This window comes from Anser anser (assembly GCF_964211835.1).
Source record: "Anser anser genome assembly, chromosome: 5".
NCBI lineage: Eukaryota > Metazoa > Chordata > Aves > Anseriformes > Anatidae > Anser > Anser anser.
Genome location: NC_139725.1, coordinates 14,543,499 through 14,563,054, shown reverse-complemented (window position 1 = coordinate 14,563,054; position 19,556 = coordinate 14,543,499). Strand labels below are relative to the sequence as shown.

Below are 19,556 nucleotides of genomic sequence, written 5' to 3'. Positions count from 1 at the left end.
TTCCTTCCACGCTCAGGCCCCGCTGCAAGCTCCGCAGCCGCCACCAGAGGGTGCCAGGCGCTCAGCCATGAGCGCGGTGCCCGGGGGGCCGGGCGGAGGCGGAGCGGCTCGCCGAGGAACCCCGGGCGGCCTGGGGGGGCCGGGCCGGGCCGTGCCGGCGCTGAGGCGGCGGCGCCATGTCGGAGCGGCGGCGGCGGGCCCGCGTGCAGGGCGGCTGGGCCGGCGGCCCGGCGGGGCGAGCCGCAGGCAAGGCCCGGGCGCGGTGGAGGCGGCGGGGCCCGGCCGCGGCCCGGGTCTCGGGGGGGCGGCGGGGAAGGCCGGGGCCGGGGCACCGGGGGCTCCGGGGGGGCCCCGCGGGAGGAGGAGGACGAGGGGCCCGCAGCAGGCTCCTGCGGCAGCCGAGGCGGCCCCGCCGTTGTCGGCGGACAAACTGCACGGCCCCTCGGCTCGCTGGTGAAACTGCACCGAGGTGGACTGTGGAAGAAACTACACCAGGTTTAAAACCTGGATTATTTATTTATTGTTTCTTAATAACGTGATACTGACTCGGGTGATTTAACAGGCTTGCGCTGCTGAATTTGATCCCGATTTTGGAGGCTATATTTTTAATAATGCGTTGGGCCAACACCAGCAAAAAGCAAGGGTAAAAGAAGCAAGGCGAAGCTCGCCTCTCTTAGGAAATGAGTTATGTGTGTGTACATGCAGTCTGTAAGTTCAGAGTTCTTGAACTTGGGAGTTTAATAGTTTTAATGCAGTTTTTTTCATGCCGTAATGACTTCTGTTTCTTTAGTGCTCCACGTTTAGGACTGTGGTATTCCCTAATGCCACCATGCATTCTTTCCCACGGTTTCCTGTGAAGAATATCAATTTCACCTGTCCCTTTTTCCCCTCTGTTTTAAACTTAACGTTAGCAAAAGGCAGCAGTTTTTCTTTGTAAGCATCTACATTTGGCAGAAACTCATTTAAAAACATTTTTCATTTGTTCATAAATAACAAAAATATTCAAGACGCCACGCACTTTTAACTGTTATGTGATGTAGGTTTGGTTGTCACCAGAAGTCTCTGCCAAGCAGAGGAGAATCCTTCAAAGAATGACTCCATAAGGCCTTCCGAACACGAGTGTTGTGTTTTCCATAGGGTAAAGTGCAATTTCATGTGATCTGTTTTTTTTTCTTTGCTGTAGCACCAAAGGCACCTGTGGCCAGCAACATTTCCCCTGCAGGCACTACTGGACAGGCATGGATGCAAAAAGATCAACTTCACACTCAAAAGCAATTTGTCTTTGAAAAGCCATCAGAGGTAATTAATTATTTAATTAAACACTTATTACCAGAATCTCAAGTTTTCTGAAACTTTAAACAATTAACTGAAAAATTACAGACTTTGATATTAATGGTCTCATGTTTTAAAACAAACGAAAAACTCAGCTGAGCTGAACTTTTAGGGATTTTTACCAAGCGGAATTTGAAACTCTTATGGTCTGTCCATCTGTGTAGTTTCACTCTAGGAATTCGTTACATACCTATTCATAGCTACTTTTGTTTGTTTGTTTGTTTTAGGAGAACCAAAGAATATATTAAATATTCAGAATGATGCAATGTCCCAAAGCATGATTTGAGCTCTGTTTTGGTTGCAGGGTATCTGTGATATTTCTGCTGGGGGAAGCATGTCAGATTTGTTTTCTAGACTTTCCTTTATGGCCCACAAGGAGATGAAGGATATTTTACTGTTTGCAGTGGTAAGGTAGTTCCTTGCTTGTGAAAAAAATCTTGAACACTTCTTTCTAAGCCAGAAATATTAGAAAGACCCTTCATGGCTTGCAAGGTTTGGAGACATTCTGGGAAGTTTTTCTCTTCTCTGCAGCAGAGCCCTGGCGCCTGTGTAATACTATGTCTTGACTGTTTTGCGTGGTCATTTCTGTAGCACCTTGCATCTCAGCCCTCCACTGAGCTCAGAGAAGAGAAGCATAAACCCCTAGGGCAACCAGAATGATAATATGGGCTGGATTCAACGATTTAAAAAATAAACAAACAAAACAACAACAACAACAAAAAAGTTGTCAACAACAAACCAGCTGTCTCAAGCTGCCATTTTAAGCTGATGGTTCCTTCTGTCTGATCTGTCTTACATTTTGTTAATTGGGGCTGATGTTTGTTCATCCCTTCTGTACTTGTTGTACATTTTTAATTCTGAATGAAAGGCTAGCATTTCTTTGATTGTAATTCAGTATTGTGATAATACAAGTAGTTTAGAAAGGGATGTCCTTTAGGGGGCAGTTGGTTGTTAAAATATGTCTGGAGTGGTAGCTGCATCTGAGGGATGCGGTGGAGTGTTGCTGCTTTACCAACTGTCCAGAGCTGTGTGTTTCTCACTGACGTTTCAGTCTCCAGCTATCTAGAATCACTAGAGATGGCAACAAGCTCTGTTTGACTAGAGCATGTCAGGTACATAAACATTTAGTATTCACCATGTGTTGTCTGGTTACCTTTCAGGTGGAACGCAAAGTTCCTGAGGCAGGTGTGATAGAGTGAGTATACTGCTGACTACCTGTCTAGCTTGCGGCTTTTCTGTTTTTCTGGTCGGGGGGAATATGCTGAAAAGAGTTCCTTTTCCACTTAAACTGACTATACCTTTGGAAGAAATTTCAGTACAAAATGTGGACTTTCAACCCTTTTATCCTGAACTGAGTTTATGTTCAGGAGAGTCCAAGCGTGTCTTAATAGTTTTTGTGGCTTTAGCATAGCTTTGTAAGTCAGGAAAAATGAACAGTTGGGGATTCTTGGATAACAGAACCACAAATATGTCTATGTTGGTTAACAATGCACGTTTTCTTGCAAAAGTCCCTGCGTAAACTATACTGGAAATTACTTGCTGTTATCCAGGTATGTAACTGGTATGGCACCTCAAGCAGCGCTTCCTTTGAAGGTTCAGAGAAGTAGCTGCTCGTAAGTGTCATAGTGAAGCTAGATACTCATAAGCTGTAGATCACTTGCCCTTTGTGTCAGAAATCTCAGGGATTTGCTCAGAGTAAACATGGCATGAAGTATGGCAAGGTGTGGTGGTGTATGGGGAAGATACAGATTTTGAAAAATAAATTTGTTTCAGTTTGGTCATCATGATAGAGTTTTCTTACTAAGCGGTTCCTATGAGGCAAGTTGCAGATCCATCTGGAGTGGGATTTGCATGTTCTTACATCAAGGGGTCTGCTGTTAGTTTTCTGTGTGCACTTCAGATTAGATGCTGGGTGGGTATTCATGCAGAGCAGGCACGATTCAGACGCCCTCTGATGCCCCATGTTCAGCCGCCCTCTCACAACTGGTGTGGTAGTGAACTGTTCGTTAATTAGAACTACCTGTGAGAGGTGTTTCTGGCAAGATGCAGGAAAAATACTGGTGGAAATAGTAACAGAATTTCCCTGCAACACTTAGAGATTGTAGCAGATACCATGTGTCTGCTAGCAGATACTTTCAGTGTGAATGATACAGGCATATATTCTTTGCTTATTGTTTATTAGTAATAAATCTATGTACTGAGCAAATTTAGTGCGTTAAAAATGCTCTAAAAGTTCACATGACTTTATTACTCTTATTTACAAATTAAATAAAAAATACAGGGGAAAAGAAAACTGAGATGCTGTTCTCATTAAAACAAAGTGCTGTAGATAATATAGTATGGTTTATGCTCTGAGTGTATGTGCAATATGGAAAAGAGTGTAGAAGTTCTTGTTTATTCAACTGTCTTAAATACAGCACAATGCAGAACAGTTTGTGATGATCTTGCAAGTTGGTGAACTGTTTTGAGGGAAAAGCAGTGCTGGACAGCAATTAATTCAAGGAGTGTTTCAGGCAAAAAGCAGTATACAGATTGGAGCTAGCTTAGGAGAAAAATGAGATTGTAGGTGAAACAAGCAGTTCGTGTGAGAGAAGATAATACTTCACAACTGTGCAGCTTGTAACAGAGGGTAGAGATATTTAGCCTCTGTACCAGCTACACTGGCTTAAATATGGTTTGCATACCTGTAGTTCGGTTTCTCTGTGTCCTGCAGGCTGATGAATGCTTTGCTGTTAGCAGAAAGGTATCTGTTTTCTAACTGAAAACTGGATTACATGTCCACAGTTAGATTCGTGCTCGTTGTGTACCTGTAACTGCGAACATCAACCATAATGGTCAGGGCATGGTTTTCTGTGGTTGTCTCCCTTAGATTCCCTGTGACATCCCTCATTTACTTGTCTCTAGAGCCCTAAAACCATGTCTTGAGCCTTGGCTGAAGTGGGAGTGAGAAAGAGGAAGTACACACAAACTCATTTTTTCTGTGACATCCCTGGCTGCCTTAATCTAACCTGTCTCTTCAGAACATTTTTGCTTCCCTTAGTACCACAAAGCTTTTTTTCTTCTTTTTTTTTTCTCTCTCTCTCTCTCTCTCTCTCTCTTTTTTTATTTTTTAAAGAAAACTCACCCTAGTGCAGGCTTACAGTAATTCTAGTCCAGGTTGCTCTGTGTAAGATCACTTACTGTTGTTGGTGCATCTGACAGCTCTTGCTTTTCTATACCCTCAGCAAGCCTGGTGTGTATGAGCTCAGCACAGGACCAAGCGGAGTTTCCAGGTAAGTGGATTACATGTTTTTTGAAACTTGCCATTTGCTGCTGTTGAACAATGCGGTGTTACTCAGCTTTCTGAAGTCTAGTCTCTGTAGAGTGTTCTGACTCGGGCAGGTGCCTATTGCCCTTCCTGTGTGTCATGTGTTTAGAGTACCGCTGGAAGTACTTTGAGTATCAGGCAGCAGAGACTTACACAGTTCTGAGCAGCACTGAGGAGGCGAAATACAAACCTCTTTAACATCTAGCACGTACTGCGTCTAGTGCTCTTGTCTGGGATAAGGGAAAGGGGCTACGTCCGTTTGTTTCATGCACCACAGTAAGTTGCTGCTTGAAATTTGGATTGGTATTCCTATGTTAGCAAGGGTGCGGGGTCTATGTCGTATATAGGTGAGAGCTACCAAAATCTTTTAGATGTAAATTGGACTTGTTTTTAATTGATACGATAAAAGGATTTAACTTGAAGCAGATTGGCAACTTCGGGGTTGTCCCTTTTAGTTATGTCTTTTGTCTTAATTGTTACAGCTTCTGGACACTTCAGAACCTACTTGTTTTGTGATTCCTGCTAACTTAAAAGCATTTTATTTCACATTGCTGACTTAGCTGCAATATCAATATTCATTCTTTTTTTTTTAATGATCTTAATAGACTTCTTTTTTTCCAATATTGGAAAAATGCTTGAAAGCTTTCATCTTGTTTTCTTCTAAAATTGCAAATAATTTTTATACAAATTTGAAAAAAGCTTTGACCAGTAGGGAAGGGAGAAAAAAATATGCAACCAGTTGTGTTACTTTGCTACTTTCAGGAGCTTATATTTTCGTAATATATTGCTGTACTATGTACGTATTTCAAAACAGTTGGATTTTACATCTCTTTTTAACATCTTTGCTACCTGTTCTTACTGTGGTGTCTTTGGAGCATTGCATACTCAGAAGGGTAACCTCTCATGAACAGCTTTCCTGCTTTCCTACTCCGCAGACCAGCACAGTGGCCAGAATTTTTCAATGCTGCTGTTAGTACAGTCTAAATATAAAATGTACATATAAAAATATGAAAACTGGAGAGATTAAATGCTTATAGGATTCCTGTGCTTTCAAAAGAAAAGGTAGTGGTAGTAGTGAAAAAGGGCTATCAAACTCTTAAGTGCCATGGAGATGATGAATTACTTACAGGCAATTGCTTACCTGTGTTGATTTTTTACCATAATTGGGGTATCTAATTTTTCAAGTGGAAAGTTAAAAACAAGTAAGGATGCCATTTTTCGCACAGTATATGGCTGATTATGGAACTCATGGGTTATTGTTGCTTTCATATGTTTCTATAGGTTTATAAAGCAACTAGACATCCTTAGTTAGGGGAAGACCCATCAGGAGTTCCTGCTGCCTTCTGTTCTGCCTGCATTACAGGCATTCTTACCTTAAATTCTTTGGGAATCCCAGAAATTAGAGTATTTTATCAAAGCATATATAGAAGTCTTTATTCCTTCCTTCTTTTCTGTATCTTCTTCCTTAGGATTCATTTGATTCCTGGCTTCATTGATTCGGAACAAGCAGACTGGATGTTTGAACAACTCCTTCAAGACATACCCTGGGGTCAGAGAACTCACATCAGACAGGGTAAGGATGTGCAGACTAACTTCTCAGGTCGTTTCCATGCTAAAATCCACACAGCGCACATCACGTCATTGTTTTTCATTTCACACATTGCCACTCCTTCACATACTTCCTTCCAGGTTTTCCATGCCTAACTGAAGAGTACTGCTTATCTTTCAAATCTGTATCACCATGTTTGTATTCACAATTATTTCAGATCTTTCCAAGTTCAAAAGAGATGAAAATTGCCTCTGTCTTGTAAGTCTAAAAGGAATTCCTATCGGTGGCATCTTCAGTTCTTTTGTCTTGCAGTCTTTTTGATTAAGTCTGTGCTCCATCCCTTCATACCATCTCCCAGTGATGTCATGAAAACTATTTTCTTTGAGGTTTCTGTTACCAGGAGTATTTTTGCCACTCTCTCTTAAAATTCCGGCAAAGCAGACTTCTTTTCTCTTGTTTTTGCTTCTTGGTTGCAGTACAACCTAAGTGAAGAGTCTGCTATTCTGGATTTGTTCACTAAGGGGCCACCTGTTCTAGCTAAATTTCTCTTTTTAGGCAGGAACGGATATAACAAAATATGTTGGAGTAGTTACCGGTCAGGGCTGGAAAATTTCTTCAACATCTGTGTTTATTGGCTTGTACTAAAGGTAGTGTAAAATGGAGAGTGTTACCTGTCAAAGATGAGAAATAGCTACCAAGGTAGTCTGTTCAGAAGCTGAAAGTACTTTAACTTGACGTTTGTATTACAGCGCAGAACACTTGCATATTTGACAAAATAGTACTTGTTCAGCTTCGCTGCTTTCTCCTTCTGTAATGTCCCATCAATGCTCCAGTCCCTGACACCTCATCCTTTCCAGAGGGAATACCTTGCAGTTAATGCCAGCGTATTGGAACCGGGAGAATGTAAAGCAAACTAGAATTGTAAATAAAATTTCAGTTTCATTTTACTATCTTTAATTCATTATTTAATTATTATTTCCTTGCCCAGTCTGGCATAGGGATGAGAAAATGGATGTGGCTCCACGATTTTGGCAAGGGAATACCTTTCTCGTATAATCAAAAATGTAGCACAGGGTCTGCTTTTGAATAATACTGCTTCACTTGGGTTCATTCTGTAATGTAATTCTTTAAGGAACTACTTTTTAACTTCAGGTGAGTCAACAGTCCCGTTTTGATTAAGTTTTTTGACAGAATTGTGTTTTTCCATTTTCAAGTTCTTTGATAAGGCAACTAAGAAGCCTTCCTGTTTTTTCAGAAATGTCTTTTGAGGAGCCAAGGCTTACCTCCTGGTATGGGGAACTTCCTTACACGTACTCCAGGATAACAATGCAGCCAAACCCAAATGTATGTATATTTTTACAGTTTCCTTTTATTATTGTCTACAAAGAAACCCTTTGCAGAGATTGAGAGACAAAACCTTCCTTCTGTCTTCTTTTTGTCTAGAACATTTGTCAGAATTTCTTTTGTGACCAGCAACAGATTCTAGTGGAAAGTGGACAACTTTGTAAAATAAGCATTTTGAGTGGATTGACTGAGAGGAGCATTTTTCAGTGAATAAAAGTTTGGAAAAGGAAATTGCAGCTCCAGAGTTTAATTCTTAGTTCACTGTGTAGCTTTGGACAAAACTCTCAGTTGTTGTGTGACTTACTCTATGCATCTTTATATTGAAGACTGTAGCGTACACAGTTGTACGGAGTTTTTCTTGTAGAGATATAACAACATCAACTACTGAAATATTTATGTTCAGAAACACTTAGATTCAATACTGCTTAAATGTGAATTTAGGCATATTGTTGATTCCTGTGTAAATGTTACGAGATTCAGCATGTGACGTGCCTGCTCAGCCTCTCCAGATTGTGTCACGCAATTTCCCATGCTATTTTGGAACGGTTAGAAACCTTCCAAGTGACTTGCTGATGTGTTGGTCGTGTTCAGTTACTCTTGCTGGCTTCCAGCCTGTTGTCCCATCGGCCCGTCTCTTGGTATTGCTTTGCCTGAAATTGCCATGGCAGTAGGCTGCAGTGTTCTGAAGCGTAAATGAAGTGTGACTACTGAAGGCTGGATAGGGTTCAAAAGAAAGAAGAGTGTCCCAAGTCCCAGAACTGCTGCCGGATGGGACGCTTCCCAGCAAAGCTCAGTTTGAGGGAAGTGGAAAGGTGTTATTCACCAAGGCGAGTTGTAAAGATTTTGTAGTTTCAAAAATCCCGTAGTTGGTAGTTTAGTAGTGGGAAAACAGGCACTTTTTGAACTCATTCGTGGAGTATTATTTTCAATGGACTTTTCTAGAAGCAGAATGACTTTAGGGCTTGGAAGTGCCCCCCGCAAAATCATTCTGCTGTACACTAGTCATTTATAACTAGTTCAGAACTGCCTGATGTGGAACCTGTTGCTGCTCAGAGGTTAGACAGAGCCTCTATGCCCTAGGTTCAGTGTTTCAGTCCAGTTTGCGTGAAGTTCAATTAGCCATCACTGGACCACTGCCATCGTCTGGAAAGTGCCCGTAGCCAGATATAAGGGTAGACTGCACATAGGCACTCTGACACTGTATTCAGCTTTGTAGGAGGGAGTTCTGCAGCCTAGAAGAAGCTATGGATGGTATAAACAGCACAGCCCTTACCTGTGGAAAAGGTTTTATATTACAAAAACATCCTCAGTGCCAAATCACCAAATGCAATTTGGCGCGCAGGTTCGTCAAAAACAGTTGGCTGCCTTGAACGTTTGATCTGTAGGAGTGATTAGCTTTGTGCCCTCATTTTTTGTTTGATAAGGCTGGGTGTGATGGCAGCACTGCTAAGTATGATCCAATGCTGCTGTGTAAATGAATTTTTGTACTAGAAGGAAATGTCTTTGTAAGCAGTGATATAGTTGGGGATGTGGTAATGTTTCATAACAAACTTACTTCCACTACTGCAGGTTTATAGTGAAGTTTCCGCAGAATTGTAAAAACCACCGTATAACATTTTTGCTAATAATACTTTTGTGATAGGAATTGAAGGAATCCGGTCCAATGGGTCACTAAGAAGTGCTTTCAGTCATTCTCTTTGGACTCTCCTGTGATTGCATCGCATGTTTGACACATGCTGCAGGTCTGGAGATCCTGTGTTTTTTCCTTCAGGCAACCCAAGTACAGGCTATAGCATTTTTGGGTGCTGTTACTGATTTCCCTACATATCCCATAGCTACAGGCTGTGTTCATGTATAATTAATCATTCACATGATGCTTAGTCATTGAAGGGGTGGCTTATCTAGAAAAACACCAAACAGAGAAAGATGACACGTTGAAGGCTTCTGAGTGTAGCCAATAGGTTAAAAACCCTCTAAACATGGGTAAGCATGGAAGGACGGTGGTGCAGAGTTATTTGAGGTGGATACTGGGAAATAACTCCTGCTCTCTGTTCCTTCTGCCAGTGTTCGCTGAGAGGTTTGGAATCAGTTCTTTGTCCTCTCTTGATCTCTGTGTTTCTGCTTATATAATGGGCAAAAGATTCTGGCCTACATTGCTCTGAGCCTTTTTTTCTCTTTTCTTTTAGCTTATGTAGTACTTAAAAGCACTCTGACAGCTGAAAGTCATGATGTAAGTTTATAACATTGAATAATGATTCACTGGACTGAGCTGTAATGGAATGTGCAGAGCTGCCACAGGCTATGGGCACAGCAAGATATTAGCAAAGGGAAGGGGGAAATTCGGGGTCTGCGACATACATTTTGCGAATCACTGGAAAGTTACACGGCTGAAGTCAAACCCCCAAGAGAAGATGAGTGGGGCTCAGCAAGCTGTACTGCTAGAGCCGGGAGCAGAGGGCCACGCTGTGGAAGTGTTAGGCCAACTGCTTCTCGTTCTGTGTCACCTGCAGGGAACGGAGGGGGAGTCACGTGGACACCAACTGCAACTTTTTGGGTGCGCTACGCCCACCAGCAGTGGTTAAGTAACTCAGGTGTTATCAGGCCCGTGTGTTAAACTCCGCTAGCGTGGCCAGGAGATTAAAACAGACAGGTATGCATGGGAGAGGTTGCACATTTTTTGTTCTAGTTAAGAACTGCTGGTGTTTATCTGTGCTCAGTTCAAGCAGAATATACTCTATCTACTTCCTCACCTTTCAGTTAATTGAGGTGGCTAGTGGCTGCCGCTAGCAGGCAGACTGGCTTCTTATTTTTAAGAGGTGATTTAGTGGTGAGCCATAGGTAACATAAGCATATTTTGCAGAAAGCCTGTTCCTCAGCTTTACTAAAAATTCAATCAGAATTGTTCAGAGGCGTTTGTTTGGCTTCAGGTTTGTTGTGGTGGAAGTGCAGTATCCAAGAGTAGTTTTCCCCTTGTGTCCTGGTGTTATTGTGTGCTGCCCTGCTTTCATTGTATTTACCTTGCTCCCTCTGTGCCGATTGCAGTGGCATCCTCTGCTGACTATGCTAAAGGAGCGCATTGAAGAGTTCTCTGGCTATGCCTTCAACTCCCTGCTCTGCAACCTGTACCGAAACGAGAAGGACAGCGTAGACTGGCACAGTGACGACGAACCATCACTGGGAAAAAATCCCATCATTGCCTCGCTCAGCTTTGGTGCTACCCGGACCTTTGAGATGAGGAAGAAACCCTCCCCCGTGAGTATTCTTATTGCAGTGGAAGAGTCCAAACTCATTTGTTTAGTCTCCTTTCCCTCTGTTTAGAGAACTTAACAACTAAAAACATTCAGTTATGTTAGTAATTAGTGGAAACACTCATAAAGTTCTGTGGAATAAGTGTAGGAATCAAAAAAATCTGTTACATGGAATGTGACATCTTCAGGGTGGAATGGAACCACTCTAATAACGTGCAGCAATGTGCAGTGAAATTGCAGCCTACTATTTTGCCCTGATAAGGTCCTTTCCCATTACTTGAAATCAGTGATGTTAGAAGGAAGCTTTCACTATCTAAATGAGCCATAGATTCGATGCCGTTTTGTTAAGCCCCAGTAATGGTGTAATTCATAGTGTATGTGTTATGCAGAGTGGCTCTGACCACTCTTGTAAGTAAAAATCCCCTTAGCATTGTCTGATTTTTGACTTGTGTGTGTTCAGGTTGAGAGCCAATGAAGAGCAGGAAAGAGCAGCCCATTTCTTTTACCTAAAATACCAAGCTGTCGTATCATACTTCACAGACTAAACGGGGATCGTTACTTTGATAGGAGGCATGTGTGAACATCCTCTCAGGAATTAGTTTCTGATTCAGTAGAGAATACTCTTTCTAGATAAAATGCTGTGTAACAGGCATTTAAGCAACAAGTAACTTAGCACTTAGATTTTGCATTTGTTGAAGTAAAGGGATCACATTCTTTTGCTGAAAGCACAAGCCTCATTGTAAGGTATCTTGCTTCAGATGTCTTTCCTGCATGTTTTCTGTTACGTGGTGATGTTCTTGCTATGAACTCTGAGGAAAACTTTTTTTTTTCTGATGTAGTCTGAAAAATGTAGTCTGAAAAGCACTTTGGGATCTTTGAGAAGATGTTTGCTGTCTACTTACATTGTTACTTATTCTGAATAAACTAGTGCAGAAAGCAAAGGTGGACATGACCAACCTATAAACCGTGCACTGAGGTATTGAAGTGTGCCCTTGAGGAGTGACAGAGGGTCACCTAGTCGTGAACAAAAAAGGTCAGAATTTGAATCAGAAAACTAAATAATTTGTGTTTTTCACCAGTTCTTTAATGTGTAAGTTCTTTGTTGCCTGAAGGGAGTTTAACCCTGTGGTCCCTGAGCATGAGATTACATAACCAGAGCATTGTGTCATTGGGCATAGCGTGAGTAAGTGTCTTTGATTCTGTGATGATAACATAATGTCAGCTGGAAAGTTCATGCCTCTGGGAAGCTGTAAATGGTGCCTGGGTTCATTTCTAGAGTGCGTGTATTCCTTTTTGATGGATCAGAATTAAAGCCACCTAGATTTCAGTACAAACTTTGCAATTTTCCCCTGAAAATTGAATGCAGTTCTTGAGCAAGAACTTTGCTGTTTTCTGTTTTCTCAAAAGACACTCACTATGTGTAAAGGGGGAAATTCAGTCTGTGCCACTCACAATTGGCCACCTTCTTTAATCTGTACTGTATGGTTTCTTCCCTTTTCTTCCTGAGGTGGATGATTTTTTTTATGTATATATCCCTCAAGTGGCGCTCATTTTTTTCTTTAGTGTCTTTGACCTGATATTTCTGACTAGCTCAGTGTTGTTATATATAAAGTGCATTCCTTTTGCAATTGTGACATACCTGTTTCTAAAATAAGATCCCCACGTGCAGAGTGATGCTTGAACAAGTTGCTATTAACTGTGTATCATGTGCCTAAGGGAATTTGTACTTAAAATTATATGTCACGTTACGTATTCTTTGCACATTCCAAAAGCCTGCAATTTTCTGAGAGCATCCTATGACACTAGGTGCTTTGCCAAGTGGGAGTTACAAGGCCCTCTGATGGAAATTACAACCTTTCAGGCTGTACCACCAAAGAAGTAATTTTCATGCTCCATTGTAATGTAGCATTCTCTCTTTCATTAAAAGAAAGTTCAAGTCGATTGCAGATATTTGAAGTTTGATCACTACTTGGTTAAAAGCAAGTTACAGGAACAGGAGTAGCCTAGGGAAGGGGGATTTAGATTTACAATCATCACAGGCATCTCAGGCTCTTATCTGGTTTGTAATCTGCCATTATTTGTACGTCAGGTTTTCCAGAGGTAGTCTTCACTGAGGGAGGAAAAGAGAAAGCAAATCCTTTTCCTCCCAAAATTAAGCCTCTTTGAGGACCCGAATTCTAGTAACACTGATTTTAGAGTTTGAAAGGCCTTCATTTCTCTCTGTTGTAAATGCTTTTAAGTAGTTCAAGATGAAAGATGTCATGAAAATGTAAGATGAGAAATACTGTGCTAGGGGCTCACCATGGATAAGTGATGCTGGAAAAAACCTGAAGCGATTGCCTGTGTGTGATCGTGTACTGGGTACAAAACAGCATGTACCGCGAATCAGGTAACGTCTTGTAGTGCAATTGAAGAGCACTAAATCGGGGCCTTCGGAGACTCCAGCTCATATTGGTGACTGTCTGTACAAGTAGTGTCCAAATTTAACTGTGGATGAACCTCTTAGGGAATAAAACCCTATTTCTCTAAGAAAACTATTAAAAAAAAAAGTTTTGGTAGGCTTTTTTTTTTTGGTTTGGTGGGTTTTTTTGTTTTTGTTGCTGCTGCCGCATGTTTGTGTGAGATTTTTACATTTGTGTTGCAGAAATTTGAAGTTTCTGTAGGCAACACTGAAACTGCCACTAAAAGAAATCTATCTGTCCTTGGAGGAGGAAAAAAAAGTTATTTAGCTGCAAGTGGCATTATTATTATTGTTGTTGTTGTTATTTAAATTGTTCCAGAGTGAGGTTAAAGAAAGGTTCAGTCTGCTGTTGTTTTTCTTTTTAGTGACTGCTGTAGTGGATGAATAAGTGTTCATTGTATAACAGGGAATGAGTATAGACAGTCGTGCACAGCCTACTTGAATCCACATTGCAAACATCCCTTCTGAATAAGCAGAAATAATTCCTACTCAGATTTCAGCCCAGAGCATGTTAAAAGAAATAATAAAAAGCTGCATATATTTTGGGAGCAAATCCCTCACTGGAGTTGTTAAGGAGACTTTTCATGGAAGTTAACGTGATTCCAGGAAGTGTTTTTCTTCACCCGCTGGAGTTTATCTTTTTAAGGATTCTTTCTTCTAAATACTGCCTTTTCTGTTTATTTGGACCAGTTGTGTGGCTGTATGTGATGTTTTGCCTTTGCTTTCAAGGGTTTCTAAGGTTTTTGGATGCTTACTTGGTAGTCTAAAGTCTACAGTGAAGTGATCTAGTTTCTTCTATTTTTTGCCTCTAGTTCCAGCAAATTACTTAAATTTTTTCTTGCCTCCTTGTTGCTCCCCGATTGTTGTAGCTCCTGCCTGCACTGGAACCGAGAGGCGAACACTTTGTTTTGGAGCTGTGATTCATACTGAAGTCACGCACAGCCTGCTGGTTAAGTCAGCGAGCCCTCTCATGCTGTCCCACAGCATACCTGTCACCTCTGCCTTGCCACCTCCTCCTGCTGCTCTCCACACCGCCCCGAGGCCCTGTCCCACTCATACCTGACTTAACCATCCTACTCCTGAGGAACTGATTTCGCTGCATTACGTGGGTCTTCCCGATCCAGCCTTGGCACCGCTTTTACTATTGCTTATCACTGCTCAGCTCAGACAGTGCCAGCTTATCTGATTAGGTCTTTTTGGAAACCGTGCGAGATTTTAGGTGAAGGGTGATATTTGATGTCCCAGTAAGCTCCCGTGTCCCGCTGGGAGCTGCTCTGCAGCAGAGATCTGGGTGCCACACGGACCAGTTTGGTGCAGCTGCCCAACGAACTGCAGTGTGAGCTGTGCATGGAGTTAGAAAGCCAGCTGTCAGATTCATCTGTCTGTAGCCAAGGAAACTGATGGATGCTGGGCAAGGGAGGGATTTTCGTGCGTACGTTAAATAATAGCAGGATGTTCGTGGTGTTCTCAGAATCAGCCTTCAGATGGGTCTGTCCTTCAAATGAAACACTAAAACAAGGTTCTTCTGTCCTTGAGTAGCTCTTCTAGCAGAAATTAAAGATCTCTTAGTACTTTTGAAAACAGAAAAATAACCCTTGGTGTCCTAACAGGCCTAACTGAAGACTGACAGGAGTAGATGGAGCACGGTAGAAACCGAGCCTTGGATCAGGACGGGGTTGGGGTTGAACTTTTGGATTGCCATGAAGGAGGCTTGCTTCCTTGGCTTTCCCCACCAGTATTGGCAAGACTTGAGCAGCTATAGGCAAGCAGAGGGGAAGAGGCGAGTACTTTAAGGCTGCCATACCACACTTGCAGAATGCAAGGTCATCAGCAGAAAGACTGAGGGAGTTTAAAGATAGTCCTGTGTAGGTGGGTGGGTGGATTACATGAGGAAAGGGTAATATGACTGGTACTCTGCCTTCTAGGTATTTTCTATATATTCTCTATATATTCTAGATATTTTCCCTTTCTTACCTCTTTGATTTTAATACCATTTTAAGAAAAAAAAAAAAAAAAGGATGGAGTCCAGGAATACTTTCAGTTTTTATATTGATAGATTCCCATCTACTCATACTGAGCTTCTGTCACTTACGACCTGTAGTTCCTTGGGTTAAGAATAGGCATCAAGAATAAGTTTCCTTCATAAGCTTCCTGAGCTGTGAAACCCAGCTGAGTCTCCTGTATGTGTGACATCAGCCCTAAAGAGAAAAGCTCTGAAGTGAGGTTTAGTGGATGTGTTAGTATAGACATGTAATGTGTCTAACTTCACTGGCTCTGCAAAACCAATGAACATACAATTCTCTTTTTCCTAGGTAAAACTAAGCTCAGATGTTACATTTGAAATGGAAAGAAACTGCTGGTTTTACATACTCTCTTTTCTAAGCCAAAAGGATGTTTTCTCCTAAATCATTTATCTTAGAAGGTTCATTTTAGTTGTGATGAGCAAGGGACAAAAATAAATCCACTGTTGTCCTTCCACAAAGTGAAATGGTGTAATCCAGTGAAATAAAAAGACAGCCATGCACTGCTATTTCACTGCTTTTCATCAGCGGTCATGTTTGATATCTATTTTTGAAATTTCCCTTGTTTCATCTGTTGTTTAAAAAAAACATTTTTGGCATTGTGCTTTACTTCTAATAGAGCAAGATAAATGCTTCTTAATTCCAGAAGCTTAAAAATGTATTTTGCAAATGGACATTGTCCTTACAGAGAACGAAAATACTACAGGTGATTCTCGGTGCCTTCAGCACTTCTGATTTCAGAGGTTTAGTGAGCTTAACTAACTGCTGAAACAGCCTCAGGCCCTTAGGTATCCCCAAGAAATGCACAAACCCAGAATTGCCAGCCATGACTGCCCCAGTAGCACTAGCAGTATTGACTAACCCTGTTCTGTCACACTGTGACTAACTTCTAGTCCCAGACCTGAACAGAAAGTTGCTAAGATGCTAGTCAAGTACATGAAGTGATGCTTTTTGTTATTGGGAATTGATTTCACCCCAATCAAGCTCTTTCGCATAAACAAAAAATTTGATTTGGTGAACTCTTTGGAAAAAAAAAAAAACAAAAACAACATCAACAAAAAAAAAACATTCTCTCTGCTTCTAGATGCAGTGGTATAATAACAAATATATTTTGAATAACAAATTTTCATTCAGACTGTTTGCTGTATGCAGCAAACTCAGAACAAGGTTAACCCTGTATTTGTACTGTGTAGTCCTTGAAAACGAGAACCTCTCATACTCTTATTTATTTTCTTTTTGCTTGGAAAAAGTTTATCATCTGCTTTACTATTTCAGGTTTTCTGATGCATTCTTTAACTTAATAATAAAAGACCTTGAGTCTCCTCCCTTTCGACACTAATTAAAATATTTTCTCTAACCCCCTCTTCCCCCAAATAACCCCTGTATTTGGAAGGTGATTTTCTACTAGAAACTTCCCTGAATTCCTCATTTCAGAGGGTTGCTTTCCATTCTTCTTTGGCAGCTTTCAGATTTGGCAGTAGAGATCTACAAAAGGCTAACTATGTACTTCCATTTTATATTTGGGGAAATAGTGGTTTTCTTATTTACACTTTAATATTAACGAACTAATCCAAGTTCCAGCATGAAGTAGTCTACATGTTAAATAGAAATTGTTTAAGTTTTGCAGCAAATTTTTGCAACTATTGAAAGCTAATACCAGAAAATAGTGAAGAGTGCATAGAGCATTATAATATCTGCCCATGTGGCAGTCTGGAAGATGGTTCATGTCAGGCGGAGCGTGATCTTATGAGGATGCTACTGTTGTGACAGTGAGACTTCCCTAAGCAATTGGACTCCGCAGGGTTGTGGTCCAGAGTAAAATTGGAAGGAGTAGTGCAAAGAAACAGAGTTACTATCCTGACTGACACCATTTGTGTCAGACTACTACTGCTGTGTTGCTGCATTTGGTTGTGGTAGTTGTGTTTTAAAACAGTAGTACGTAATCTGAAGGCTTAACAAAAGTTTTGCAAATGATGTGCGTCTTCTAGTTGAGCAGTCTGGTTTGCTTCATGATGATCAAGTTTCAGAGAATTTGTTTTACAAGGTACTATAGGAAAAATACTTTTCGGTAGGAAAAATTATTTATTAGATAATACTATAACAACAAGTAATGTCTGGAACCTGAAACAAGACAAATTGAGAATAGGAGGATGTGTGTTTTGGATAAAGTAGTTAACCATTGGAATCATGGTTATCATTGCAGAGTGTTTCCACACAGAACTGTTCAGTTCAAATGGATGTTCCCAAAATATTTGCAGCCTTGCTCCAGAATTTTGCACTGGACTTAGGAAGCAGTTGTTGAACTTCACCAGTGTTGTACAGACAGTGAGATGGAATGGCTTTTCATCCTTAAAATGTTCAGCTCCTCAACTCTTTATGAAATACAGTTGAAGAGAGGTTTAGTTAGACTTCCAGATCTCATAAAAGCTTCCTTTCGTCCTTTCCCCTCCCTGTTTTTTAAGTTCTGTTATAGAGGACTGAGGACTGATTTTCTACCAAAAGCACTTGCCTACTTCTTCAGTGTCCTGTGTTTCTTTTTAGGAAGAGAATGGAGACTATACTTACGTAGAGAGACTAAAAATCCCACTTGATCATGGGACTCTGCTGATGATGGAAGGAGCTACCCAGGAGGATTGGCAGGTAAGAAATCCTTGGCACTGCTTTTAAGAGCTTTATTTGCAGTGCAGTTCTCTAAATGTGTGCAAAGCACTCCCATAAAGGTACGAAATACTCGGCTTCCAGTGAAACAATTATTTCACAATGCTTTCTACCTCAGAATTTCAAAGCACCCACAAAAATTATGCGGTTTTATTCAACTGCTAAGTGATAATAGGAATCACCTCACATGCTGATGTTTCAGCATTTAAGTTCAGCAGTGAATGCTGCAGCCTGCAGCTGAAAGAGCAAAATCCATTTAGGAACTTAGAACATAAAAATGTTGAACTTAATTTAACAAGGCTACAGTAATCTACAAAAGACCTTTTATTTCCTCAGTAGCCCTGAGTAGTCAGAACATGAATGTTCTGCCTTAACTAAATCTTTAGAAAAGTTCATGAAAAGCCATTACAGAACATCAAGGTTTTTTTATGTTGTTTGATTACCTGTATTTTAAATACACCAGCTCATGAGGTTTTTTTGTGTGTTTGTTTTGCCTTTTTTTTTTTTTTCATAATGCCACTTACAGCATCGAGTGCCTAAGGAATATCATTCCAGAGATGCACGTATAAACTTGACCTTTAGGATCATTTATCCAGAACCTGATGGAGTTTGGAAGTGAAGAGGCACTTTGGGCGTTGCTGAACACACTGCAGATCGAGAGCCTCGGTTGGCTACGTGTTTTACAGGAACAGAGAGTTCTGTGAAATACCTGATGGGGAAAAAACCTGATATCATTGAAGGTCTTTGACAATCAGAAGTTACCTGTTATGCGGACAGTGCGGTTTTGTTTTCAGAAATGGTATGCTTTTAGATGATACTAAATCACAGGCTTTGTTTGTGATAAGATGATGATCACTCTTAAAGAACATGGAATCTCTGAGAGGTACTGCCTGGAGCAGACAGATTCAGTGAGCAGTTATTTTTGCACCTTCTTGTCTCCCCTTTCTCCCCAGATAGTGATCTACATTCAAGTGACATAGATCCAGAACATGTTCAGGATTCTTTTATGTAAAGCCAGCTATATGTGCACTGTGTATGGAAATGGGAAAGCTGCACTCTGTGATGATTTCGGAGTGTTAATCACTTCACCAAGGGGTAATGCATTGCTTTTTATTTGTAGGTTGCAAGAGTCTTTTGCAACAAAGCAGTCAGTTTTGTTATTTATAAAACTGCTTGAATTATACTTGTGCCTAGTAGAACAGCGGGTCGAGGCTTCCTTCTGCTATGTTCTCTATGGGCAGATTTCTGTCCTTACTGCTTATTTGTGTAGACATGTCACAAAAGGGCAAGGAACAGAAACATCTTAGTCATGAATCTTATCAGCTAGGTCAAAACTGCTGATTTCTTGCGTGCTAACAGTCTTCCATCCCTGTTGGCTTGGAAGTGTTAGCTCCATGTTGTAGGCAGGAAAACAGAAACAAGGAGATAATTTTTTTTTTTTCCAGAATTTACTAATGCATTCTTAGTTTCTTTTTAGAACAACTGACTTGTGGCTTCCAGTGATTTCAGGTGGGACAAGAAATGTCAGCATCCCTAAAATTCATGCTTGCACTGCCAAACTTGATATCCAGAATTGGCCCAAAGATTTGGACACAAATTATTATCATCACACTGTAAGTTGTAAAGCTGTAAGTAT

The 19,556-nt window shown here is 41.0% G+C and overlaps 1 protein-coding gene across 2 annotated transcripts; it reads left to right on the top strand.

The window, feature by feature from the left end:
* The first annotated feature begins 89 nt into the window (after window positions 1-89).
* Window positions 90-18,811, top strand: ALKBH3 (alkB homolog 3, alpha-ketoglutarate dependent dioxygenase). 2 transcript variants are annotated; one of them, XM_083837252.1, is made up of 10 exons: window positions 90-246; window positions 1,184-1,299; window positions 1,637-1,738; window positions 2,493-2,527; window positions 4,557-4,604; window positions 6,109-6,212; window positions 7,444-7,532; window positions 10,575-10,784; window positions 17,804-17,902; window positions 18,447-18,811. In XM_083837252.1, exons 1-10 carry the CDS (start codon window positions 177-179, stop codon window positions 18,537-18,539), a joined length of 966 nt encoding a protein of 321 aa, XP_083693378.1. In that variant the 5' UTR covers window positions 90-176; the 3' UTR covers window positions 18,540-18,811. The 2 variants fall into 2 exon arrangements, with proteins under 2 accessions (XP_083693378.1, XP_083693379.1); XM_083837253.1 differs by lacking the exon at window positions 1,637-1,738 and having other exon boundaries at window positions 91-246.
* Window positions 18,812-19,556: the final 745 nt, after the last annotated feature.

What these genes read in the sequence shown, in the direction of transcription:
- ALKBH3 (XM_083837252.1), top strand. Translation starts at nt 177, where the DNA reads ATGTCGGAGCGGCGGCGGCGGGCCCGCGTGCAGGGCGGCTGGGCCGGC. An exon ending in GGACCAAGCGGAGTTTCCAG is followed by an intron (nt 4,605 to 6,108) that starts GTAAGTGGATTA and finishes CTTCTTCCTTAG; the next exon opens with GATTCATTTGATTCCTGGCT. An exon ending in TGAGGAAGAAACCCTCCCCC is followed by an intron (nt 10,785 to 17,803) that starts GTGAGTATTCTT and finishes GTTTCTTTTTAG; the next exon opens with GAAGAGAATGGAGACTATAC.